This window comes from Myzus persicae, unplaced genomic scaffold, assembly GCF_001856785.1.
Source record: "Myzus persicae strain clone G006 unplaced genomic scaffold, MPER_G0061.0, whole genome shotgun sequence".
NCBI lineage: Eukaryota > Metazoa > Arthropoda > Insecta > Hemiptera > Aphididae > Myzus > Myzus persicae.
Window position 1 is genome coordinate 24652 of NW_019104029.1, and position 26783 is coordinate 51434.

The 26783-nt window shown below is 30.0% G+C and overlaps 6 protein-coding genes across 13 annotated transcripts; 3 read left to right on the forward strand and 3 right to left on the reverse strand.

Moving 5' to 3' along the window:
• Positions 1-113: 113 nt before the first annotated feature.
• LOC111037794 (integrator complex subunit 9) lies at positions 114-3550 on the forward strand. Of its 2 annotated transcripts, XM_022320559.1 has the most exons (13): positions 114-390; positions 469-660; positions 737-942; positions 1011-1212; positions 1270-1403; positions 1485-1778; positions 1847-1979; positions 2048-2150; positions 2373-2578; positions 2654-2842; positions 2916-3095; positions 3164-3254; positions 3459-3550. In XM_022320559.1, the coding sequence occupies exons 1-13, from the start codon at positions 382-384 to the stop codon at positions 3497-3499; spliced, it is 1980 nt and encodes a 659-aa protein (XP_022176251.1). In that variant the 5' UTR covers positions 114-381; the 3' UTR covers positions 3500-3550. The 2 variants fall into 2 exon arrangements, with proteins under 2 accessions (XP_022176251.1, XP_022176252.1); XM_022320560.1 differs by lacking the exon at positions 3459-3550 and having other exon boundaries at positions 382-390; positions 3164-3409.
• Positions 3338-6745, reverse strand: LOC111037793 (exostosin-1). Its single transcript, XM_022320558.1, has 8 exons — positions 6220-6745; positions 5464-5905; positions 5159-5403; positions 4776-5097; positions 4464-4712; positions 4145-4405; positions 3653-3906; positions 3338-3586 (listed from the first exon to the last, which is right to left on the reverse strand). The coding sequence occupies exons 1-8, from the start codon at positions 6480-6482 to the stop codon at positions 3406-3408; spliced, it is 2217 nt and encodes a 738-aa protein (XP_022176250.1). The 5' UTR covers positions 6483-6745; the 3' UTR covers positions 3338-3405.
• A 4496-nt stretch (positions 6746-11241) lies between these two features.
• Positions 11242-12300, forward strand: LOC111037802 (vesicle transport through interaction with t-SNAREs homolog 1B). The gene is made up of 2 exons (XM_022320574.1): positions 11242-11611; positions 11734-12300. Exon 2 carries the CDS (start codon positions 11745-11747, stop codon positions 12054-12056), a length of 312 nt encoding a protein of 103 aa, XP_022176266.1. The 5' UTR covers positions 11242-11611; positions 11734-11744; the 3' UTR covers positions 12057-12300.
• Positions 12301-12343: 43 nt separating this feature from the next.
• Positions 12344-13693, reverse strand: LOC111037785 (DNA-directed primase/polymerase protein-like). Its single transcript, XM_022320543.1, has 2 exons — positions 12828-13693; positions 12344-12767 (listed from the first exon to the last, which is right to left on the reverse strand). Exons 1-2 carry the CDS (start codon positions 13691-13693, stop codon positions 12344-12346), a joined length of 1290 nt encoding a protein of 429 aa, XP_022176235.1.
• Positions 13694-15383: 1690 nt separating this feature from the next.
• LOC111037799 (ubiquitin carboxyl-terminal hydrolase 16) lies at positions 15384-22975 on the reverse strand. 4 transcript variants are annotated; one of them, XM_022320564.1, is made up of 15 exons: positions 22539-22975; positions 22201-22361; positions 22000-22112; positions 21712-21845; positions 20195-20367; positions 20011-20135; positions 19355-19495; positions 18409-18618; positions 17375-17617; positions 17153-17306; positions 16655-17037; positions 16207-16468; positions 15950-16137; positions 15762-15863; positions 15472-15687 (listed from the first exon to the last, which is right to left on the reverse strand). In XM_022320564.1, exons 2-15 carry the CDS (start codon positions 22310-22312, stop codon positions 15472-15474), a joined length of 2556 nt encoding a protein of 851 aa, XP_022176256.1. In that variant the 5' UTR covers positions 22313-22361; positions 22539-22975. The 4 variants fall into 4 exon arrangements, with proteins under 4 accessions (XP_022176259.1, XP_022176256.1, XP_022176258.1 ...); XM_022320566.1 differs by having other exon boundaries at positions 22201-22375; XM_022320567.1 differs by lacking the exon at positions 22539-22975 and having other exon boundaries at positions 15384-15687; positions 22201-22312.
• An 863-nt stretch (positions 22976-23838) lies between these two features.
• Positions 23839-26278, forward strand: LOC111037800 (protein Dr1). Of its 4 annotated transcripts, XM_022320570.1 has the most exons (5): positions 24249-24553; positions 24624-24720; positions 25288-25692; positions 25751-25905; positions 26136-26278. In XM_022320570.1, the coding sequence occupies exons 3-5, from the start codon at positions 25302-25304 to the stop codon at positions 26253-26255; spliced, it is 666 nt and encodes a 221-aa protein (XP_022176262.1). In that variant the 5' UTR covers positions 24249-24553; positions 24624-24720; positions 25288-25301; the 3' UTR covers positions 26256-26278. The 4 variants fall into 4 exon arrangements, with proteins under 4 accessions (XP_022176264.1, XP_022176261.1, XP_022176263.1 ...); XM_022320572.1 differs by lacking the exons at positions 24249-24553; positions 24624-24720 and adding an exon at positions 23839-24024; XM_022320569.1 differs by having other exon boundaries at positions 24086-24720.
• The last annotated feature ends 505 nt before the right edge of the window (positions 26279-26783 follow it).

Genomic DNA, 26783 nt, shown 5'->3' on the forward strand with positions numbered 1-26783 from the left:
ATACTATCAATAATAGAGCAATATGATAATATCGCCGTCCGGCGATGGCAATAACATTCAGAATGTTATCATATATGTATTGTTGTTACTGGTATACCGGCGAGTGGTGGTAGTTCTAAGAAAATAGGTTAGAATAAATTTAGGTTCATATCATCATAGAACAATATCACAGAATAGGGTACAACAATAATAACTAACAAGTAACATTATTTAGTATTTACTAGTTTATTAGCTCAATGAGATGTTTCAAAACAAACAACAATGAAAAGTTGAAAGTGTTATAATAAATTGCTTGATAGGTATTACAATCCATAACAATAGTGAAATTATGAATGTTAATTAATTTGTCAGCCCTTATTTTTTGATTTTTCATCTATCATTATGAAAGTGGTAAGATTAAAAACTAAACAAAATACTTACAATTTTGATCTGCTTTTTATAATTTATACTATTTTTTAAATTTAACAGTATTGTTTAAGTGAAGATCCGAACAAACCATGTTTTGTGATAAAGTTAAAATCAGTTACAATAATGTTGGACTGTGGTCTATCAGCACACAGTGTTTTGAATTTTTTACCTTTATATCCAATACCAGACTGGAAACCAAATAAAGCAGCAGCTTGGATACCTAAGAACTTCTCAGACCCACAGATTGAAGGGGTATACTATATTTCAATTGTTGATTAAACTATTCATGAATTAAATATTATGATTATATTAAAAATGTATTGAATAGGAACTTAATGAATGTATGACTAATCAAGTTCTTGTAAATTCTGCACCTGAATTTATGACACCACTTACAAAGTTAGTTGACTTTTCTGATATTGATGTTATATTGGTATCCAACTATATGACCATGTTGGCTTTACCGTTCATTACTGAAAATACTGGTTTCAAAGGGGTTGTGTACATGACTGAACCGACTTTACATATAGGAAAGTGAGACATTAAAAATTGTTAAATAATTATAAATATAGGTACTATGTAACATTTTAATTTGTTTTTAGATTATTTCTTGAAGAACTAGTAGATTTTGTTGAACAGTCACCAAAACCTAATGTTGCCAAATACTGGAAGGAAATCTTGCACTTACTCCCACCACCATTGTGTAACAGTTTCAAACCTCATACATGGAAACAATTGTACAGCCTTGCACAAGTTAATTCAAGTTTAACACGTGTGCAGATGATCAGTTATGATCAAAAAATTGTGAGTTTTATAATTTCCTTTTTTACATTAGTTACTCAACTATACATTTTTCTTTAGGAAATTACAGGTGCATTGACTGTTACAGCTGTTAGTTCTGGTTATTGCCTGGGTAGCAGTAATTGGGTGATATATTTGGAAAGTAAGAAATTAGTTTATGTTAGCAATACTTCAACATTGACAACCCATCCAAGGTAATATTTTTAATATTGAACAATTAAATAGATTAAAATTGTATTATGATTAATAATTCAATGTTTATTTTTGCAACTAAGACCCATGGACCAAGTTAACTTAAAAAATGCTGATCTAATGCTGTTAAGTAGCTTAACACAAGCACCCGCTGCTAATCCAGATTCAATGCTCGGAGAACTATGTTTGTCGGTTGCTGTTACATTGCGAAATAATGGTTCAGTCCTTATTCCATGTTATCCTTCGGGTGTTGTTTATGACTTATTTGAATGCTTATCATCTCACTTGGACAGTACAGCTTTAGGTCAAATTCCAATGTATTTTATTTCTCCGGTGGCACATAGTTCTTTAGAATATTCAAATATTCTTGCAGAATGGTTAGTAAAAATTATATGCCTGCAGGTTTTAGTAGTATATTAAATAAATATTCGATCAATGTGATTAGGCTGTCTCAATCAAAACAAAATAAAGTATACTTTCCAGAAGAACCATTTCCACATGCACAATTAGTAAAGTCTGGGCGTTTAAAGCATTTTAAACATGTCTATACAGATGATTTGTGGAACGATTTAAGACAAGTAAGTAAAAATTAACCATTTCAAGTTAGGTTATCAAGTTGTAACTATATCTTAATATTTTTTTTAAGCCTTGTGTGGTATTTTGCGGTCATCCTAGTTTGCGATTTGGTGATGTTGTACATTTTGTGGAATATTGGGGTACAAATCCTCAGAACACAATTATATTCACAGGTAAGTCAAATCCTTGTTGAACAGCAAATTATAACGTTAGATTTTATTAACTGGTAAAAATACCAATCGTAAATTCTTCAAAAGTCATGATTTTCATGTTTTACTAATTGGAAATTATGCAGTAATATTAACACATATTCAATTGGTTTAATTTGAATCAATTAATAATGTGTCTTAATATCAATCATTTTTCTGAAGCATTGCTAATTGTTAACATTTTAGAACCAGAGTTTCCATATTTAGAAGCTTTAGCTCCGTTCCAACCACTATCTATGAAGGCTATGCACTGTCCTATTGATACAAGTATGAATTTCACCCAGGCCAACAAAATGATTAAAGATCTTAAGCCAGCTGTGTTAATTCTTCCTGAGTGTTATGCCATTCCACCAACTGGATTTGGTCATAAAAATGAATTTGTTATTGATCAAGTATGCTAGAAATTAAGTCATTAACAAAATATTTTAGATACATTTGAATTACACGTATTATAATTATTATTTTAGATTGACAGGAAAGTATTAACTATAAAAAGAGGTGAAGTTATTTCAGAGAAACTTGATATAAAAACAGTTAATGTACCATTTACAACAGAAATGGTGGTGAGTGTTACACTAAACGAATTACAATCTGGACTAAAAGCATCAAAATTTACAGCTGTTTTAGACACTAAAGATAATAAGTATAAATTAGACGTAAGTTTTATTATTATTTGAAATTGTTAAATTATACTCTATTATATTATAACATTGTATTACATTTTTTTAGATTTTGAGAGATGACTTATTAGCAAATAAGACAACTGAACCTTATTTGTTAGAAACATTATTTAAAAAAACTTATGAATGGGGACAATTGGATATTGATAGGTTTTTACGTGCATTGACAAATGAAGGAGTGAGTGACCCTAAAATTGAACACAATGCACATGGGTATACCATACATCTTGTAAGTTAACTATTTTTGATTTTTACAGTAATTATTATTGTTTTTACTTTTTATTTACTTGCTTTCAGAAATCAGAAGACACATTGATCCAAGTGGATGATAAGTCTACTCATATATTCTGCGAAAAGATGGATAAGAACTGGAGACTCAAACTTAGAAGTATAGTAATGGAATGCCTTAATTCTTTTTAAATACAATCATTTTATAGGTTTATTTATTTAAAAGTAATACATTTCAAAGACTGCTATTTACCTTAATCCTTATAATTGTTGTCAAAAAAAAAATTTACAAATAAACAAATAATAGTCAACTAATTGGATACCAGTTCAATTTGTTTATATTTTTTTCGAAAATTTGACACAGGGTCCTTGAATAAGATTGGATCGAATCTTACACTTGATTGAAGTAATGGCATGTAACCAAAAAGTACTACAAACGTGTTTAAACAAGTTTGTCTTTGCATAAAGTGATCTGGATCATTCCAAGGTGATCTATATAAATATACATTAATACTATACATTTTATAACATATCAAATTAAATTAGTGCATTACTTACTTGGGCATTCCATTGTTAGTTTGTTCTTTGTAGTGTTTTCTTTGTGATACTTTAATTGGTGGACGACGAGTTACATGACTGACTAAAAAGTTCATGAGTATATCTTCACAATTATGTGATTGTTCAACCGTTTTGATTAAAAGAGGACTTAACCATTGAGTATATAGTGTGTTATAGTATCGATGATAGAAAGCGGCACCAGTGAGTATTATTGAATATTCATTTGTCCATTTTGATGTATATAACCAAGAGTCCTGTTAATTTTGAGTTGATAAATTCTTAAATTGCACGTATATTATGTCATATTTAATAATTATGTTTAGTTTTTATAAAACAACAAAGTTATGACTAAGCTAAATAAAACTATTGAAAACTATAAAAATGTTTAGTGGTATTTTATTGGAGTTTTAAGTTTCAAGTATAGATAACATTATTTGTTTCATATTATGTACGAAGAATCATATCAGTTAATAAAAGATTAAATAAGCTAACCTTGCCGTTGTCCCAATAATGTGATCTAGCTGGAAATCCAACAATTCGGTCAGGAAACGATTGCCAGACATGAAATGCAAAATCAATTTCATCTGTTGTTAAAACTACATCATCATCTAATGATAATACGGCTTCAGTCTTAATAAATGGCAATGGTTCAAATCTCCTGCAGCCATTTCCAGAGGATATTAATATTTGTATACCAGCAATTTTTTGGTATCCACTTTTTCCAGCGTTGTCAGTACATGAATTTATAATTATCTAAAATAAAAGTGATAGCATTTAGTTCTGTTAGTTTTATGCACCTCGATATAATTACTTGAGTTAAGTATTTGCTTGCAGCTATGTTATGAACTAATCTATATAGTGGTGTATTTAGACTGTTATGTTGTGAGAATATTACTACAGTAAAATTAGGACTGGGTTGTTTACCCAGTAGATGATAGTTGAATGGTAAGTTAAAATTAAGATATTCAGTATATGAATGTTGTGAAACAAGAGCCCCAGGTGATGTATTCCAAACTATGCCATCCCGAGATTGCAATTTAGGTAAACGCTCTTTAATTATCTGAAAATGACCCAAACTACAATTAATTCAAATATAGTCATCACATAATTTTAAAATTATTACCTCAAACGTAGTAAACACAATTTTTTCAATTGTGTTAAAATACTGTTCCCATAATATTTGTGTTTGTTGTCTCAAAGCAAAAAGTTTAGTTTCTGATATTGAATGAATCACTTCTGGTACTTGAAACAGCAATCTTTCGTCAGCCCATATCACAGCTTTATTCCAGTCTATAACTTCATCAAAAGGCAGAGCCCAATTATTAGACAGCAAAACAGGAATACAACCAGCCTGTAAAGCTTCTAAGAATCTGTAAGACCCTAATCGGCGGCCTCTAGGAACTAGACAAAATGTTGAATTTTTAAGTAGGGATCCATAATCATATCTAAAAAAAAAAAAAAAATGTAACTATTTAAAATTGTTGTACGATTTTAAATTGCTTTTACTTTTCGTATAAAGTATTATCAACATCACATCTTTCATCCTGAGCATCTTTCCAATTTTTTCCGTGTTTACATGTTGTAACTACAATTGTGTCCTTTCCATTGTGTAAGTGAAAAATAGAATTTCGAGTCTCAGACCCGCTGCCTAGTACATATCGTTTCCCTTTGAACGCCAGTTTATAGTTTTTAGTAATAGGATATATATTGGAACGAACAAAACCAGGTTCACCGCCTCTTTCTGGGTGTTTCTATGTAGAAAAAAAATGATATTTAATTGTTTACATTAAAATATTGTTAAATATAATCACTTTGTGGAATAATGGAAATGAAATATCAAATCCTGGTCTCATATTAGTGACTGACATACTAGCTTTGGCTAGAATAGCATCTCCGGTATGAAATCCAAGGTCATCTTCATTATAATCTGGCCAAGAACCAGAATACAGATTAAAAATGACGTGATTTCGGCCACCGTTCCAATGTCTGAGTCTCTGCATTTTCACAGGAATATTACGTAGGTAGTCTGGAGACAAGGGATCTCGATCTAAAGTATCAATAGCTATCACAAATACACAAGCTTTGGTGTATTCATCTGTGTAATACCTAGACTCCACGATAATATCCAACATTTTCTGATACAAAACACTACGGGTTGAAGTCATTAACCCACTCGTTTCTAATTCAGACAATGGATACACAAACACTCGAAAATCGTTTTCACATCGCGAAGAGTCAAAACATGTCTCCATTCTGAAAATATATTTATTCTATGTCATAACTCATTACTTTTGAAATAACAAATTACAAAAAATTAAACCCTTTCTGTGCTAATAACATGTATTTGTGACAGACAAAAACATGCTCGCTGTGCAAATGTCACGTACGAGTATACACTTCCTTAGAAATAAGAACTTATTTGAAGTGTATTTCGGGATCCTAAAATGGTTAGTAAAACCTCAAAAATTGTAGAACATTTTTTGCACAGGCAGTCTATATATCAAAAAATTATTATGTTCAACAGAATGGGTTAAATTTTACTAAAAATTATAACTATAATTAAACACCTGCAGTTCTTGTTTGTTTTTCTATGTGATGTGTGATATGGCATTTGTTGTCTAGCTTCATAGGTTTTCGCAGCAGGAGGACGACCAACTTCTAAACTTTGATGCCAGTCATCCATGAAAGATGGTAGATTTTCCACATCATTGGCATTGTAGGTCAGATGGAGCAAAGTGTCTGGTTTTCTAGTCATTTTTAGTAAACACATAACCAAAATGAATAGTAAAACAAGAAGCCAAATTAATATGAATCGTTTTTTTGCTTGCATACTTAATAAATATGATTTTTATTAATAAATTATAAAAAGGCCATATTAATTATTAAGTTCTAAATTCATGACCATGTTAAGCAATTGTAAGCTAAGCTTATAGTTGTAGACACAAAAATAGAATGAAACGATGTAGGTGACGGAGAAATCATAGTTTTAAGTTTTAAGTTTTAATCTAGATTTTGAAGGAATTGAATTGAATTAATTTTAAATTCTTGTAACACTGCTGCTACAGAATAATATGTCTGATGTCTGATAATATAATAACAATATTATGATCATAGATAAGTATGATAAGTATGATAATAGATCCACCATAGATGTTATACCATAACATAACAACAGAATAATACTATGATTATACGTTATACTACGACCACGATTAAATAAATAAATTGTAAAGTCCATTGTGAACAATCGTCGACTGAAGATATTCTTGGTGAATTGAATAATTGAAATCAATTTCCTTTTTGTAAAGGGTATAAACTTATTTCAATGTTTACCTTGATGATTTGATAAATCTGAATCAAATATAGGTCTGATTGATTGTCATGCATCAGATTTAATGTCTGAAATAAATTTTTAAAAAGAATTCAATTTTTTTTAAAGTAAAATATATGATATTACACTAATAGATATTACCTTGGCCGTTTCGTAAACTACTATCAAAATGTTATCCAATCAACTGTTGAGTTTTTAGACTTGTATATAGTACCAAATATAAAATATTTAAATTGTCAGATAAAATTAAATATTTGTTCTGTACATGCACCATTGCACCTTTGCACCGAATTTCAAAAAAAAATATATTGCCATGAACCGAGTCCATAATTTCTAAAAAACCAATATTTTATTCAGATTTCATAAATGTATTTACTGTAGTAAAATAAATATATTTAAATCGGTATATAAATGCATAGACTCTGGCGATTATTACCATCGAATATGTTACAAAGAAAACATAAGCCCGATCGCAAACAACGATAATGTAATGATGGGAATAATTGCGAAAAACACTTACCAGAATGTAAATCTTAGCATTGATGAAGAAGTTCGGGTAACAATGGCTAAACACTGCAGCAAGGAGACGACAATCGGTGGATTTTTGCAACCAGTAGCCGCCCAGTACTCAACTTTAATGCAAAGACGTGTCAAAAATCGTGTCCTCGACGCACTGTACAAATTATTCCCGGAAGTAATGCATCCACCCTACAACGGTTTTTTCTTTGGAAATTCAAACAATACGATTAAAATACGTAAAGAAAAAGCCAGAAACTGAAGAAAATATTTATATTTATACATAGGTAAAATGTATTGTTTTCACCTTCTTGTTAATTTTCTCACTGATAATTATTATTATTACTTTATTAGCTCTATGAATTACTTAATAACTTTATAGTTTATATCAATTATTTAAGGATATGATTGTTAGTTTCTCAGTCAGGTCGTCTTCTTATCGGCATCGTATATTGTAATTAATGAAAGTATGAAAAGTTCATGCTCGGATATATAACAATATATAGGTATAGATATGTGTCCCTGGGCGAAGTGACCGGCCGCCGTCATATATGAAAGTACACCTAAAACGACGAAGAAATAACCTTTAAAGTGGGGTCTAACTCTTTTTTTTTTGAGTTATGGGCAATGTAAGTTTTTTTTAAACTAAACCAAAACTACCACGGAATTTTTTTATGCTATCCGAAACTTTTCAACATTTTAACAAAATTTTTTTTTGTTTTAAAGCTATTTAGTTGTCCTTTCAATCAACATATGCAATTAAACCAAACTTATGTAAATTATTATTATTAAATTGAAAAAAGTAAATTTTTTTTATCAAAAGTTGGAATTTTTAAAATTACATCTCGTATTACTCAAAATAATTCAATATTTAGCATGGGTTATTTTGGTTGTGTATATTATTCTACGGAATAACACCTAGAATACCTTATAAGTTTGGTTTTCATATCATTCATAATCGCAGAGTTATACGCAGCTAAACATTACAGGTCTTTTGTGATTTTAATTGTTGGCAATTTCTAATTTTACTCAACATCAAGTCAACTTAAGCATAAACTCACTAGAGGTGGTATAAATAATGTAATAAGTCAATTTTTTTTTTAAATAAAATGAAAATAAAGTAGTTTAATAATAATAATAATAATTAAATAACAAGGAAATAAATGTTATGTTTATTTGATTAATTAATAAGGTTTTCAAAGTGTTTCCCACCTGACTGCAAACAAGCTTGAGCTCTAAATGAAACCCTTTGTGTAGTCCTTTGACGACCTTTGTATTTCAGCATGATTTTGTCGTATTTCTTCTGCTGCTATATGGATGTGATCCAATAATTGCCCACGGCTCTTGATGACAACAGCATAAACTTTCTGTTTCATGTATCCCCACAAATAAAAATCTAAAGACGTTAGATCTGGAGATCGTGGTGGCCAGGCTATTCTACCTCCACGCCATAATAATACGACAAAATCATGCTGAAATACAAACTTTGTGGTACAGTAACTGTTTGCTGGAAGGTATGTGGACAGTCTGAGTGGTCCGCTTTCAATTCTAATATAATGTTGTAGCAAACCATTTGATGGTTTGACCATAATGGTACTCATTTCTACGCCTACACTTTTCTATTCTATCCGAGGTTGGGTTATATATGATGTTTTTATTTATATTGCAATATTATATAGTCACAATTTTTTGTTTATCGCTATAAATAAACAATGAAACGCATGAATCCTCGGTTTTTGTTGTAGAGGAAAAATATAGAGCAACATGATACGTTAATAATTAATACCACAATTTTCTTTATAAAGAAAGATTAAATCGGGGTTTATACAATCACCTTCAAGGTTAGGGAAGGCTCAGCCATAGAGTTGGTTGCGATCATCGTTGATAAATGGTCCTGTGCTTTTATCATTTTAATCTATTCTGTGCTTTTATGTTGTATAGTTTAAAAATAAATGAAATGACTTATGAAAAACAAAGCTTTTATGTTGTATAGTTTAAAATAAATGAAATGACTCTTATGAAAAACAAAGCTATTTTATTCTACATTTTTCAAATTCCTCTAATTTTACCAATATTGTACATTTAGTTTTTCTGAATTTGTAGAATTAGAGATTTCATGTTGCTCGATATTTTTCCTATACAACAAAAACTGAGGATTCATTATTTATTTTTTGGCGATAAACAAAAAAATTTGATTATATAACCTCGGTTAGAACTTAGAATAGAAATGTGTACACCATTATGTGATTTGCTACAACATTATTGAATATTAGAATTAAAAGCGGACCACTCAGACTGTTCACATACCCTAATAAATCGCTATCACCTTCAATTTTCAAAAAATAAGTTAATGTTAATTCATAAAAGATAATTATTATGAAGAATTAAAATTGAAAATTCATATCCACTGAGTTCATAAAATAAGAATGTCATTCTTCATCATCCATAATTAAATGTACTCACATGTACTTGGTACAGTCCTGCTTTCAGTAATCTGAGGTGAGAACTGTTTGTTTAAACTACTTTTTCTATTTAATAAAAAATAAAATAGGTACATGCTTACAATATTTTTATAGATTACTTGTATACCAAAGTGTATCGCAGAAAGAGACATATCAAAATTTAGTACCCCCCCAAGATGGCATTTTTCTAAAAATTTGAAAATTTAATAGAGAAATAAATTATTCTGTGGCTTCTTAAATCCACAACTATAATACTATTAAACGTCTAGCGATAACAAAAATTTGTGAATACATCACCTCGGTTAGAACAGAAATGTGTACACCATTGTTGGTCAGACCTTTAAAGAATGACTACGACATTATAGAATATTGGAATTAAAAGCGGACCACTCAGACTGTCCACATACCTTCCAGCGAAGCTGGTTGCGATCATCGTTGCTGAATGGCCTTAACTGCGAACAGCAGACCACTAGCCGTCTCACGCTCTGGTACATGGACAAGACTCATCATCGTGGCCGATGACGACTCCAGATTTGCACCTGGAGGGGACGATGCATACTACAGAAATGATCCTGTGAAGTATGATCTTAACTAAACCGCTGCCGTCTGCCCGCACTTATATCAAAAAACGGCTGCTTAACACGTGCAGCCCACTACCTGCCACATCAAATTTCAGCACTTTGGGAACTTTATTATTAACTGAAATGTCGTCTCACTTACTTAAGTTTACCATGTTGTCGTTTTTATTACGGAACACGGAAAAACCAGTGATGGGCGTTTTGAAAAAGCGCCAACGACACAACTCGACCCCGCGATTCAATGAGTGTTTGACGGCAGAGCTATCTAGCAACGTCCTTTGCCCCCTGGCCCCTACCTATATCGCTAATGGACCTAAAAACCATCTTATTAGTTACTATCAACTATTAATATTACAACTTATTATTCGCTAAAACAAAATACAAACAATAATAAAATCTAACCTAACTACCTAGTATAACCATTAGAAAACAAGAATGGAAGAATTTCTAATGGAATTATAACCATTGTTGTGGGTGTTGTTATCACTCAGTTCTTACCCATTATTTGATTTTTGTAAAATTTGTATAATTGTATATACTTCAAAATTAACTCATCTATTTTTGTAGTAGTTAATTGCTAATACCGGTATCACTATAAGCTGTCCGCTAGGTAGTTGTAGCATTAATAGAGTTCCCTTAATCAATGGTAGTAGTATTCTGTGGTTCAAGCTGGTACGTCATATCTGTGTATAGCTAGATAATAATAGTGGACAGTGGTTGTTACTTGTTATCACGGTTGTAATCACGGACTAAGATATTCAACTCATCTTAGTTCGTGCCTCGTGGTAATAATTTGTAGATGCCCGTGATTAGTGCACACTGAAATCGTAGACATTCTAATTCATTATAAGCCCAATTTGTGAGTGTTGTATCCTCAAGAGTTTTAAAGAACTATTTTAATCATAATTTCACTATATTTTACACGAAGAATCGTCAGTACAATTTAATAAATAAATATAAATTGTAAATTATCCACGGCCTTGATGATTTTCCATCATTTCATTATAATCGCAGTGTAGAGATGAACCCTTAGGCTTATATCACTTTAGTGTAAGACTGTCACAATTCACAGGTAAGATATAGTTCAAAAATAATAAAATATTATCTGAGAATAATTCAAAATGTTGTTTATATGTTAATGCAGTTATGCCGTCTCTAATAATAATTTGTATTATGTATTATATAATCACGTAGTTAACATTTCAATGGAAGTCCTCGAAGAAAATCGTAAAATTCTGTTACGTACCAATGATCGTTTGACTAGTATAAAATCTATTGCTGTAGAAACTGAAGAAATTGGTTCTGCGATTGTTCAAGAATTAGGTGAACAAAGACAGACTCTCCATGGTACCCGTAATCGATTGGAGGACATTGACAGTTCCAGAATATCTTCACACCGTTATGTCTCTGCTATTAATAGACATGTTTTCCAAGATAAACTTATGCTTGTACTCATTATTATAATTGAGGCTTGTACTTTAGTAGGACTTGTCTATATAAAATTTATAAAAAATTAATTTTTGTCTAGGTAATGGATTATATGTTACACCTTACACTGCTATAAAATGATACTTTTTTAAACGTATTTTAAATATTATTTCTATATTTTTATTAAAATTTTTCATTTTTAACATATTTATTTATTACATTTAATGATGTGTATGATCATTACAAACTACAACTAAACATTGCTTAGTCTAAAACAATATTTTATATTTAAAAATGAAATATAAACATTCACTTGGTTAAAATGTACAGGAAGTATAAAAGTTTTATTCTTTGATCCTTTGATAAAATAGATTATTTATAATTGAGCAGCGTCTGCAACTTCTACTAACAGGCTGTCCGATAAATCATCAACTATATGATTAGCATACTCAAAACAAATTTCATTTGGCAACTTAGTACCATTTGATCGATACTGTTCACAGTCAGGATCATAACATTTTTGATACCAATACATTTCGTTTAAATCAACTATGTACTTAACATTATTGTTTTTGTGTTGTCGTTTAACATTTCCACAATAACGGTTCTTCACAATACTGTAAACTAATTTGTTGACCGAAGGAAAATAATGGTTTTTGAAGATTTTTCCGGGAAATACAAGATCTGAGATATACCTATCTATTCGCGGAAAAGGTGAACTTGTGTAAGAAGACTGGCATGCACCTTGATTTTTATTATTCAGATGTACCCTGTCACCATGTGTTTCAGCAATAATTTGACTTGTCACATTAGTGAAATTCAATAATACATTATCATCACAACCAAATGTTATTAAAGACTTTAAAAATATTTGTTTGTCAAAACAGTCCTCGCAATGAGCCATTTCAGGAAATTTATACTTGTTAGTAGCGCTCAGGACTAATGGAATATTTTTTTTCAATTTTGATGACTTATATAATCTAAAATGTCTGTTTCTTGAATATACACTTTCGTCACAAAATAATCCTTGATGAGTTTTTAAATTAATTAGATCTTTAGTGGTTATTCCACTGTAAAAACATCCATTATCTTCTAGACAGTGATCTTCAGACAAAAACTTATTAATTTCACAGCATATAAATCTAACAAAATACCCAGCTTGAAGGTTATTAGAAAATACAATAGATTGAAAGATCAAATGATGGCTAAACTTTTCTGCTGTTGATGAATCTAAGTCAAGAACATCTTCTTCTTTGCACACTATATCAAATTTTTGTTTGATAAACATTATAATTATTTTGACAAAAGTATCTAGCATTTTTATACCATTTGATTCTGGATTCTCATTGCGATTGAATTCTAAATCAAAATATAATTTGCATGGATTATTTTCCGGTATGATTTCATAAGTGTGTCTTTCATTTTGTGGTTTACGTGAATCATAGTACCAAAATGTTTCAGGATGAGCAACCATAAAATATCGTTGGCCATTACTTTGTTCATACGTGAAGGACATACAACCATTTGATTTAGTTTTCGCATAGTCTAGAGCTTCTTGTTGTCTAGGAAAGTTTTTCCAGCCAATTAGAGGTCCCAGCAACCGTTTAACATTGGTTAAATGGCACGGTTCACGTCTTACCTTTTTGGATGAAGATGTTGATGGTATTAAATGGAACGAACTTCGTTTTGACGAACCGTAAAACACTTGAGTAGTTAGACCCGACATGACCACTCAGAACTATTTTCAGATAATGGTCATTTAAAGGTGCAGACTGCCGGTTGTATTTTATTAGGTTATTAGTTGAATACAAGCAAAAATGTAGTAAATACTTTAACGTAAATTCATAGAAAAAGGATTTAACTGGGTAAATTAATTAAAAATAAACGTTTAAATGATTAATCTAATCATAACATCTATTCACTATTGCTTATTTAAATTTTATATTTACGTTAAGTGATAACCGTCGGATTTTATCAGAGATAAGAGAACAATATATCGTAGAAAAATATAGTACAAACCTTATAATAGTATATGATCTAAGGTGCAAACAATGCCACAGTGGCGAACTGGACTTAAATTCTAAGTGACGCAATTCGATATTCAAGTTTCAAGTAGTTACCACCACCACCCCACAATAAACTCTCATATTCATTATTCAGGTGCTTATAACAAAGTTATGATGCAAAAAAAATGTGACCGAAAGAGGCCGGGGCCTTAGCATTAACGACGCAGATGAGTAAAAATTTAGCCTTTCGGCCCGCCACTGTGTACAGATAATACCTATGGAAAGCTACCAACGGGGAATACGAATATACAATAATTTATTGACATTCGACACAATTGAATACACTATAAGTATTTGGTTGACAGTTGTTTTAACTCATAACCACGATTTTTCATCGCGTTTATGTATAGTTCAAATACATATAAGACTTGTGATAAAATACACCTTGATGCCTAGTCTTGGCTAATGGCTATCTTAGACCTTAGTTTGCGATAATAACGTCACAGTACACTGAAGGCCCTTTTTTCAATGTCCAACTAAATTTGATTCAACTGAAAGTGAAGTTAAAGCTAGTGTATGGTTTACAGTAGCGAGGACTTTATCGGTGAGTAATTATCTATTTAACGGAACATTACATTGCATCAAATGGGGGCATGGGATATTAATAATGTTTTAAGGAAAATAACTGTCTTTCCCTTAGACCTATAAATATATAGGTCTGTGGTCGTATGCTGCCGAACAGTAGTGTATGATCCCAACCCCATGACTTTTTTTTAAAACTATTTTGCATCTTAAAGAATATATACCTAAGGTTCAGATGAGCATTTCTATAACATTAAAGAAAAATACCCAATAGTAGGTATGTGGGTGGAAGTGCTTGAATTAGGAAAAAAATAGAAAGAAGATGTAAAAATATAAAAACAATTTTAAAATGCTTTATTGATTATACGAATAGGTCTATAAAATATTTTTGAAAAAGAAAGGGTACTCCTCCAATTCAAGCAATGAGTAAAAAAGTAAATAACTAACCATTAAGTAATTTTGTATAGTATTGATTACATCTTTATTCTTGTAAAAAAATAATATATAATTATGTATATATATTATAGGTATAACATCAAATATTGATTTTCTACACTTAATAATTTTTTTTTTTTTAAATTCTGTTTAAACAATTTTTTATCAATTTAAAATTTTACAAATATCATACTTAGGTATATTAAATCACTCTGACACTGAAAAAAAAAAGAAGAAAGAAATCCAGTGTAAAAGTAAAATTATTATTAGATATATTTGAAAAAAGAAATTGCCTAAATGTTTTAAAATTTCATAATGAAATAATTATTTACAACAAGTTTCGGCAATTTATATGATAAATAAAAATTAGTATATAAATATATAAACATTGTTGAAAAATAATCATTCCAATTTAATTGCTCAAATGTTTCATTTCGAATAAAACAATAATATATTATACATAATATATATATACATAAAATTATAAAATTCGTTCATAAAACAATAAGTAGGCTTGACAGTTTTGAACAACATTTGGTGTTACTTGTCTAACCATACTATCACTGACACAATACCAGGTACCACTCGGAACTAAATGTGAAGGATCATCATTACCATCAATAACTTTAGGTGGTTTGGTTTTACTGCCTTCTAAAAATGAATATCGGTAGCTATCATCTTTAACTGAATCTCTGACCTAAACAATAAAATATATATTTGTAGAATAAATGTTACAACATTAATAAGCTGTTTATAATAAATGAACCATACTTTTACATATGAAAGATAATGACCACTATGTAAAAACCCATTATGTTCAACTACACCATAAAGAGAGTACAATATTCGGTTTTGACCAGGGCTTAACTTGTTCTAATTAAATAAATAAACAAATTAAATATTATTATATGAATGTTTAAGATGTATTTAAAAATAAATATATAGGTATTATTACTAACTTGACATTTAACAGAGCAGTAAGGAGCAATATCCAAAACCCATTGAAATGATACATCTCTTGTCATTTTACGTGTTGTAGAATAACACATTTGAAACCGTTTTAAATGCAATATTAAAATAGCTGGAGGAGAACTAATTAACATTTGTTTGGTACTTTGGCGATAAATAGTTTTCTCTTCGTTTGTTTCTACAAAAATAAAATAAAAATAATCACAGTTCAATAAAAATTGTAGTATGATTTAAATTAAAATCTTACTTTTTTTGTGTTGTTCAGTGCACCTTTCACATGAAACTTTATTATTACCAGTCATTATTTCAGAGGCAGTAAATTGATTAAGACAAGTCAACACTGAACACTCGCTATCTTTACATTTTGGTTGAGGTTGCAATGTTGCTTGTGGACATTCTTGAGAAAATTCACCTTCTTCTTCATCCTCTACATCGTCTTCACTTTTTGAATCATCAAATAGTCCATCACTGTTGTTATCACTAACGTTTGGTGTAGGATTGTTACGCTCCTAATTTATAAAATATACAATTAAACAAAAATTAATTTTAAAATTGAAGACAATATAGTTCACTTCAAATGTATACTTTAATGTCTTTATTATGAATAAGTGTTTAAGAATAATTAAAATTAAAATCAATACCTAATTTCTATAACTATTTTATATTGATAGCTTTACTAAAAAAATAAAAAATACCGGGTTTTCATTTGCACTATCTGTCCCTACATCCATGTAATCTGGACTGACATTGGCACGCATGGAATCGAGCGATGACCCTTGTGGTGAACTTGGGCTATTAGCAGGACTTCCCGGTATTACAGAATCCAAATCCATGGGTTTTTCAGAATCCAAAATTTGATCAGCATCCATTTGTCTGTCAGGATCAGCCAGTGGAGTGTTATTCATCAATGTAGTAAGTTCTGTAATACTTAGAGAAGGACTTGTAACATTAGATGGTTGTTTTTCTGAACCATATCCAGATTCTGGATTTTCTTTATTTTCATTCTTCCAAACAGACATTTCTATTTCATTTGTTTCAATTTCCATATTGTCTTCTATGTCCGCATCATTATTCACAGCTTAAATTAATAATTAAAAACATAATTATTAGAAAGCACTTTAGAATCTTAGAGCATAAAATAATTTATTATTCACTACGCAATTTTAAATGCTTTAATATTAAAATAATATTACCTGATGTATCTTGAATTTTGTTGTTAAATTGTTTGTGCTCATGTTTCTTTCGCCTTCCTTGTTTTAATGCTAATTTACGTTCTTTTTTTGTTTGATGCTTAGATTGACTAAAAACATCATTATCTTTTTTACGTGGGAACGATAATGGGTGGGTCTATTGATAAAAATTAATATTATTATTCACAGCAAAATTTTTATGAAGCATAGAAAACAAATACTTGCCTTATCAACTGTGATAGGTAAACTTAAGTCCAGGAAACTTTCTGTTACCTCTGATTTATAACCACAAGTTTGACATTGAACAACACTCAAAAGTTCTCCTTTGAATACATGATCAGGACGTAAGAGAACATCTTGCAATTTTTTGCCCAGTTCTTTAATTTTTGCAGTTTTTTTTTCATCCACTTCACTTGGTTCAACTTTCATCGATAAACCATAATGATGTACAATTGTTTTTTTATACCGCTAAAAGTAAGTTATTATTAATTTAAATAAATGTTGAATTGATTATCATATAGGTGGGATAAAATTATGAGTTTGAATGAGTATCCATGATAAAAACAGACCTCGGCGACGGGCAGACACATTGTCGGATACTTCCCCTACCAAGTTACAAGCAAGGATAGTGTTTTGGAATAATGCCACACCCTACAAAGAAACTGGCCACTAAGGTCTGTTTTTATAGAGAATATATGATCAAATTTTGTTTTGAAAAAGATTTGGATTTGTTGGCCTCTTTTATATGATACAGCGATAATACATTTTTAAATAAATATCCATTTATCAAGAATTGTTTTCATATTTTGTGAACAAATCATTGTAATTTGTGATATGTAGTTTAAATCTATATAAGTAAATATTTGATTATGTAGTAACACATTAGTCATTACCCATTTTATTTACAAAACAAACAAGGCTTAAAAATATACTGTAATATCATAAATTGAGCATCAATTAATTAAAAACATGTAAAAATTGTAATTAAGCTTAGGCAATGTGGAATCAAACATATATGACTACAAGGCGGAATTAAAAACTAACACGAGGACATTGAAACATAAATTTGATAAAAAATAAAATAAACTAAAAGTTACCAAAATAAGACTAATATTTTGTTGTATGAGAAAACTCCATTTGTACTCCAAATATCAATAATTATAATTTATAATTTGGATTCGAGCAAAATGTATTTTTATTAGACTGTATGAAAATTTGCTTTGCCTTTTTGTATTTATAATGTAATTATTTAAGCTTACCTTCAAGTCATCATCACGCACAGAATCTAAAAGGTGACGTAAAAGTTCATGAGAATCATGTTGACTGTAGCCAATAAACATTTTGCATTTTCTTCTTAATGAATCAAGAAGAGCGCTAGGTGTAAACGTTGATTCACGTTCATTTGTTATTTCTTGTAGAGTGGTGTACAGGTTTTCAGTTAATGAACTCCATTTTTCTTGATGTACAGTCTATTCAAAAATTAAAATGTAAATTATTGCATTTAAGTTTAGTAGGTTTTTTTTCCTTATTAGTCAACAAGTTTTGATTAAATCACACTGAATAAATAAAGAACCAAATGCGGGGTCTCACACTTCAAATATTAAGATTTATTTTCCATGATACTTCTTCTTCGCTCCAAACTATATGGGGTCAGCCTTCTCATATACATTCATAGGGCTTTGTCTCACCTCTTCTTTACTCATATCAGATATTTTTGTGTCATTATTCATTCTCTTCTGTGGTATTTTTCTACCCTTCTACATTAACTTCCAAAGCCACACACTACCTGTGAGTTAACTCTTCTCATAACATGACCAAACCATCTAAACCCATTTTCCTTTATTTTCTATATAGTAGGTGCCACTCCTACACTACTTAAAATGACTCATTTTTATTTCTTGTATACTGCCCATTTGAACAAATAATTAAGTTATGTTCATGCCATGTTTGTAAAAATATAAAAGGATCTCATGAAGAATAATTGTAAAAATAGCAAATTTAGCATCTATAGATTTATAGGAAGATACTTTCAGGTTATTTGTAATAATTATAATTTCAAAATCTGGACACTAAATAATGGCTTCAATAACACAATAATTACAAATGAATAAATATTTCAATAAATTATGATTACATAAGTTAGAACAAGATGAACTAATATAATATAGACAAGAATAAACAACTTATTTATAAAATAATACTTACAATATCTTCATTATCTAATTTTATGGTCATTGGTTCACCGGATTCACTTATCTCAAGTAAAAACTTTCTTAAAAATGGAGTTTGTGCTAAACATTGCAAAACTGAATTGTAAAAGCATGTATTTCCTAAATTGGATAATCCCTAAAATACAATATAACAATTAGGTTAAGACTTTTCACAATGTTTCCAATTTTAACTACAATACTGGCACATTTTTAATTAAAGCATTAAGTGTTTCACCTAACTATTTTACAAAAAATATTTTTGGTTGTAAATAAAATTAATAATGGATAAGAGGATGTCAGTGCACCATATGTTTTATTTTTTTGACCCGAGTGCAACATAGAAAAAACGTATTTATATTTTTTTTAAATGTTTTTGAATAAAATTGCCCATCACAAACAATTATAGAGGACAATATTTTTGAACGTATGACATATTGTCTAAAACAATTTAATAATACATTTAATACTAATATGTCAAATCCTTAAAAAATCATGAATGTTTCTTGGTAAAGGTTTAGGATTTTATCAATAAAAATACTTTTGAACAATAACCCATAAAAACACAATGCAGATTTTTAGAAATTAAGTTTAATGACACATAAGTGCATCAGAACTTTAGTGGTATTAAAAGTGTAGAGTTAAACAACTTACTCTAGGTCTTTTGCATCGTTCAACATTGTTAGTAATACTCTCAGAGAGATCAAATGTTTTTTTTAATGATGGAGCATCATCATCATCAGATTTATTTACTCCATTACACTTTTTTGGAGAACTTTCTATAAAAAAAAAATAATAATACACGTTACATCAATTGTAATTATTACTATAAGCTAACCTGAATTTATTTTATCATATTGTGCATCTGCTTCAGTAGAACAGCCTTGAATTGGAAGATCATTCATTTTATTTTTACCTGTTTGCACTTGTTTCATATGAGTGATAGAATTTATTATAGTTTGTAGTTTTTTTGAGCTCGTCACCGATATTTCTTTTTTACAATCGTTGCATCTATATAAATAAATATAATTATTAAAATAAAAATACTTGCTATCTTAATGAATTATACATTTGTTAGTCTGCTCTAATTTTTTACTTGGAATATTAAGTAGTCAAAAAGTCACACATTTTAACAATTGTGCCAATGTACATTGGAAATAATAAATACATAATTATGTGGTAAATACAGTATTTTCTTAAATGTTATTCATGAATAAAATGTAATCACTCAACATTAAAAAAAATCTACTTCTTTCCACTATTCAAATTTATAAAATATTGTGTTTAAGTGTAATTGGTTATCCTTTTATGGAGGTAAAAATTAAAATACTAGAATTGAGTTACTGATATTTTGTAATAAATAATTAATTTTAATCATACATTTATACCTAGTACAATAATTGATACAAGAGAATAATTTATAACCAAATAAGTAGTAGCATTGATTTTATGTTGTACAGATACATTGGTGGATATAATAGTGAGGGAAAAGAGTCCCAGTGGTATTTTCCTTTAATATTAATTTCCTTTCTCACATTTCTTCTCTTCATTTAAGATTTCAACATTTTTTTGAGTGAACGACTGAGTCTGATACAGGATAAACGAAATTTATTTTCTGTCTGGCATAGTTTGACACTTACTCTAAATTTGGACAAGTGGCATTCAATCATCTTCTCTAAATCTCATATTCTTTCTAATAAAACTTATTTATAAATTTTCATTAGCACTTGCAGATGCGACTCAAATATTTGACCTTGGAATTAATTATGTATCTTTTCTATCTTTTGTTGGCATATTGACTTTTCGGTAGCACAACCAAAGTTCTTAGATTCTTCAAACATAACACAGTTTTAAGCAATTTTGTGTGAAGTATAATTGTATGGCATCCAAAGCTTGCAAAACACTAATTTAATAGGAACATGTATAAAATTGACTGGGTTGTGTGCTACCATAATTATGATTTACAGTGTAATATGTTTATTGACCATTTTTACTGCACATAATAGATAACAATTTTTTGGCCAGGTATTTTAGACTCTCCTGAATTGTTTACTTGTGTCTAGTTTAGAGCTAAAAATTGTCTCGCAAAATCTAGTCAAACCTCGTTCTGCATAATTTAACGGTCTATGGTGATATAGTTACAATTGCCATATGGTGGTAATTAAATTGAGTTTAGTTAATAGCTTAGCTCTCCCTCTAATATTTTCACTTATGTACTTTGATTTATTTTCTCATTTTATTATCATACAAAATGCAGTATCATAAAAATATTATGAATTTCCATCATTATTTTCCGTATTATATAAAAATTTTAAAAAAATTCTGAAAATAAGCAAAAAAAAATAATCAACTTACAAAATTATCAAACTTCCAATGTTAACAGCAATGGAATGTGAATCACTTCTTGGAGTGTTCTGATGTTTAAGGATATGATTGATGTCCAGATTAGAACAATGAAATGATCCACACTGTATACAAATGTATAGCTCCTAAAATAGAATGAACATTTTATAATACTAAGGTGTTTACAAATAATTAGCCAAGGCACTTGTAAAAAATACATTTTTTTTAATAAAATATGATCAAAAAGTATAAAAATTTACTCTATAAATGTTATAGATTATTGTAAAACAATTTACATACTTCCAAATTACTGTTTTTACATTCAGAACACTGTGAAACAACCTTTTGTAAACATTTGTTTACATTGTTTACGTTGACTGCTTTTTTGACATGAGTGCAAGGATGTTTAAGAACTGGAAAAAACATAGGTATTAATATTTAAAATTGAGCAAGTTACATGTGAAGACGACCAGTGGAGTTTGTTACAGGGCGTAGACTCACTATTTGTTGGTTGACTTTTTAATTCTCCCGAATCTGACGAATCGCCAGCATTAAGTGGAACAGGAGCATTAGAACTTTGCCGGTTACGTTTCTTATTTTTGCCTTTTGCCATGACTTAGAAGGATGCAAAATGCAGAGCAAAAAAACTCAACACTGGACGTCTATTTATAAAAGACTTTATTTTTGGACAAAAAGTGATTAGGTGAAAAATATGGAAACAAGAGATAAGGGGCTCATGCCGCAATAAGTAGTCAATGTGCAATATATTATTTTACAATGACCGTAATAAAATTAATTGATCATAATCATTATAAAAACATTTGAGAATGATTACGTACCTTCTTTCTTTTTTTCTAATCAGAAAACAGTGGCTCTGTACGTACGTCGATGTTTGGATAATTATGGATGAAGGCACTTTCTATTTTTTCTTCCTAAAGCTATTCTAGCGTTGTTACTTGTTCGCTGGCTCGTCTTGTTATAGTTAATCTAACGTGTAGTTCTGCTTCGTCATTTTTGTTTTCTTACCAAAAAAAAAAGACTAAAATTGTCACGACGATAGGATGCCGTTTTACATACGCACACACATTAACATTATGTTATCGCCAAAATTATTAGCGATTGTCTTAAATCTAAAACCTGTGTCCGGTACTCCTGTATCGCATTAGTGTACAATAGATTATGTAGTACAATAGGTAAAGTACACTGAGACACCGCAGTCTGTACACCGAAGGTTCTGTGTGTGTGTATACTACAGGTCTACACTTCTACAGAGACAGAAGTTTATGCCCTATGGAAGTATAATTGATTAGGGAGGGGATACTGTGGGCGGGAGTGCATACAATACAATATGAGGAAATTTTGATACAGCTGATAAGTTTTGCTTTAGGACGACGACGTGGTAAACGCGTTGTGACTTGTGTTAGCAATCAAAAAAACGACGGTTGGCCGACCTGTGTAAGGATTGGGGTACTTAATGTGATAACCACCAGTTAAGAGATTATAAATAATGTAATGCATGATAATAAACTTTATATTAACATTTTTTTCATTTTATTTTATCATGTACTTGAGTAATTGTACTTCTATGTCACTAGCAGCAGTCTCTACGATATAAAATATCTTAATACGTGCTGGATATCCAAGGATACATGATAAGGAGCTTTTACACTGACTTTCAAAAAGTGTCAGGCCGTCAGGGAAAGTAAGGTGCTCTCCAAGGGAATTAAATGTATGCGACTAGTGACTATTTAAAAATATACAAAAAATAAGAATCCAATGTAATGATATTCTAAATGATTATTTTTAAAGCATCTAAGCACTGATTAAATTCATGGCAATGAAATAGTAAGTTGTCTTCATAATACTATTCCCGTGATACAAAAATTCTGTGACGCTCGTATAGCACAGTGGATGAGTGGAATAGTTATGAACTAAATTATTACATAGCTTTCGCAAATCGAAATTCTCAAAATATGTTTGTTTAGAGCGCAGTGACTCAGTTAAGCAGGTGATTCTCACAGACAATTTATATTATGGTGATTCTGCGAGCAGCTTCAATACCGCTATGTTATGTCGCTCACGACATACGATAGCCAATAAAAAGGTTGCAGAACGCTTAGGAAAAATGCAAGCATAAAACAAAAGAAAATGCCGCAGCTTGCAGAATACGTTCGCGTGGAGCCATTGAATATTGCGATTCGCGTCATCATCCTGCTCTTGAAATCGGTACACATGAACCTAGGAAAACAAAAATATTATGTCTACGAATGCTACGACACATGGTTATACATACAAGATTTTCAAGAAAGAATTTGGAGTGTATCGGTACGTATGGGGTCAATTTTGAGCGTTCAAGATGTTACACGTGCAGTATACAAGCGATTCGTATCGATACGTATCGAATTTTTCTTCTTGAAAATCTTGAATATTAACGAGTACCCTCACCCTTATCTTTATTCTATGCCCTCACCGGCTCACCCTTAGACATAATATTATATATAATTATGTTATTTCTATGCCCTCACCAGCTGCTCACAACACCAGTAGATAGCGTGGCAAACTGGTCATTTTAGTCACGTGACTTTTCAATAACATTCCGGCTCGGCCTATTGTGGTGTACCAGTTTAACCCCGTTTTATCAACTCAAAAATCAAAATCAATAAAGTTGCGTCCACGGACCACGAAACAACGGAATAGATAACACTCCGCCGAGTCCGTCCTACAACCTACCCCTACCGTAGAATAGATTACATTTAACCTATTCTGTACTGTATTTTTGTGGTCCTACCACTTTCACACGTCTCACTGGGCACGTCAAGCGCAAAGGCGAAAGACGCGTTATCTTAATTTTATGGTGAGAAATATTATCAAAATAATTATTGACGATGTGTTGATTGCATAGACCTATAAACCAATGTTAATAGGTCTATGGTTGATTGAAATGATGAAATGTGTTCTGATGTGAGCTCTTGGTAAATTATCATAGATACAAATTCGAAATCTGAATATCTCCTCAACCAGGTTGGTTCTTTAATGTAAAATTATCATATAAAATAACTATGTATGTTCTTACCTTATTTATATTTTTCAATTTTCACGTGGCCAGAAACATTACATGATAATTATATGTTTATTATTTACTAAATTAAATACATAAACAAGTTATTCTTATTTATATTATTATTGGATAATAATACCAAAAGGCATGAATTATTAATACATTTACACCACTTCTTTATTAGAAGTGAAAGCTCTATCTATACTTAAAATAAATTTAAATGTATTTAAAAGTTTATAAACTTAAGACAGTTAAAACAAATAAATATTAACTTAGCTGTTTGTTTTTTTATTTTTCAATAATTATTGTAGTTGGAATTTGTTAGTTATGTGAGGAATCAATTTGTTTTAAAACATTTGTTCATTAAAAATTATACATATCTTTTTTATGTGATGATTATTTTTTTAGTAATCCAATTAATATGTACCTAATAAAATATAGATTTTGGAAGTATTATAATATTGTATACAATTTTATTTTGATTAACTTTTAACTTAAATTGTCAACTTTATATTATATATTTGTTACAGGTTATGGAAGTAAAATGTCAATGATACAACCTTCAAACACCATGAGTGATAATGATCGATTAGTACCTTGTTGCAGCACCTCTAATCCTATACCAAGCTCTAGCATAACAGATTCAAATCCAAGTTGTAGTAAAACAACTCAAATTTCAAACTGCAGCACTAGTAGTTTAAATGACGGTTGTAGTAATCCGGGCCCATCTAATGAAGATGAAGAACTAGCTCTACCGCGTGCATCAATCAATAAAATGATTAAAGATGCCTTACCAAATATTCGGGTTGCTAATGATGTGAGAGAAATGATAATGAACTGTTGCACAGAATTTATACACTTAGTAGCATCAGAAGCTAATCAAGTGTGCATGGCTCAGCAGAAAAAAACTATAAATGCTGAACATTTATTGACTGGTAAGTTAAAAAATAATTATTCATAATATTTCTTTTTTAAATTTAATAAATATTTTAGCTCTAGACCATTTGGGATTTGGTGACTACCGAGCACAAGCAGAAGAAGTTGGTAAAGACTGTCAGTCTAAAAGAAGAAGACAAAGTACAAGACTTGAAAATTTAGGCATACCAGAGGAAGAATTGTTACGACAGCAACAAGAATTGTTTGCAAAGGTAATATTATAACTTATACTCTCTTTTAAGAGAATAATCATTTGGCCGACCGATTTGCGTCAGTGCTGCGCATCTCGCACCAACTTCTCAGTGTTAACTTGATTACGTGGTTCTTAACAGCCAATTACATCGCAATGCGCAAAAAATACTCTTTTGAGACAGAGTATAGTTTTTTTTACTTTTAATAAAAGATATCGATTTCCTAATTGCAAAATTTGAAATGTTATTAGGCCAGAGAAGAGCAAATGGCTCAAGAACAACAACAATGGCAGGAACTACAAGCTGCAGCTCAGCGAGCTGCTATTAAACCTAAGACTGAAGAAAGCAGTGATGAAGACGATTACTCCTAATTTATAATTCAATAGAATTATAGACTTCAAATTCATCATCATTATAAATTGAATTTTTTTTCTTAATTTGTTATCATCAGTTTGTACATTTTTACTAGTATCTAATTTTCATATAAATGTTTATTTTTTAAATTGTTACATTAACTTTTGTGTCAAATAAATAATTAATTACGTACAATTAAAATTTTATGTTACAATATTCTTTCAATATATATATTATATATGTAATATGTATACAAATCTTGAAAATAAATAATAATAGAAAACAATTATTTTATATTTGTATAAAACGTATTTTATCTTAATACTCGTAGTATGAGTTAGTCATCAAGTAGAAGAGATTAATTCATTTTTAAATTACCTAGCGACTAACTGTTGAAATTCATATTTTATTTTATTATATTTAAACTACAATTTTAATTCCTTAGCTTGTAAATATGATATAGTGAGTGTACTATTGCAATATCCTAGTCAAGATAGATTTCTAAATCCACCTTAAACCTAGTATATTTAAGCCACGGCTACTAT

Bases quoted from the DNA above. Each gene is read 5' to 3' on its own strand.
- LOC111037785 (XM_022320543.1), bottom strand. From the start codon at position 13,693: ATGTCGGGTCTAACTACTCAAGTGTTTTACGGTTCGTCAAAACGAAGT. The intron at 12,768-12,827 runs GTCTTTAATAAC...TAATGTGACAAG, and splicing joins GACAAACAAATATTTTTAAA to TCAAATTATTGCTGAAACAC.
- LOC111037794 (XM_022320559.1), top strand. The intron at 2,151-2,372 runs GTAAGTCAAATC...TTAACATTTTAG, and splicing joins GAACACAATTATATTCACAG to AACCAGAGTTTCCATATTTA. The intron at 2,843-2,915 runs GTAAGTTTTATT...ACATTTTTTTAG, and splicing joins ATAATAAGTATAAATTAGAC to ATTTTGAGAGATGACTTATT.
- LOC111037800 (XM_022320572.1), top strand. From the start codon at position 23,967: ATGCTACGACACATGGTTATACATACAAGATTTTCAAGAAAGAATTTG. The intron at 24,025-25,287 runs GTACGTATGGGG...TATTTGTTACAG, and splicing joins AAAGAATTTGGAGTGTATCG to GTTATGGAAGTAAAATGTCA. The intron at 25,906-26,135 runs GTAATATTATAA...AAATGTTATTAG, and splicing joins AACAAGAATTGTTTGCAAAG to GCCAGAGAAGAGCAAATGGC.
- LOC111037793 (XM_022320558.1), bottom strand. From the start codon at position 6,482: ATGCAAGCAAAAAAACGATTCATATTAATTTGGCTTCTTGTTTTACTA. The intron at 4,406-4,463 runs GTAATTATATCG...CTTTTATTTTAG, and splicing joins CAAGCAAATACTTAACTCAA to ATAATTATAAATTCATGTAC. The intron at 3,587-3,652 runs GTAAGTAATGCA...ATATTTATATAG, and splicing joins ACTAACAATGGAATGCCCAA to ATCACCTTGGAATGATCCAG.
- LOC111037799 (XM_022320567.1), bottom strand. From the start codon at position 22,312: ATGGCAAAAGGCAAAAATAAGAAACGTAACCGGCAAAGTTCTAATGCT. The intron at 21,846-21,999 runs GTATGTAAATTG...ATTCTATTTTAG, and splicing joins GTAAAAACAGTAATTTGGAA to GAGCTATACATTTGTATACA. The intron at 20,368-21,711 runs GTAAGTTGATTA...TTATTTATATAG, and splicing joins ATTGGAAGTTTGATAATTTT to ATGCAACGATTGTAAAAAAG.
- LOC111037802 (XM_022320574.1), top strand. From the start codon at position 11,745: ATGGAAGTCCTCGAAGAAAATCGTAAAATTCTGTTACGTACCAATGAT.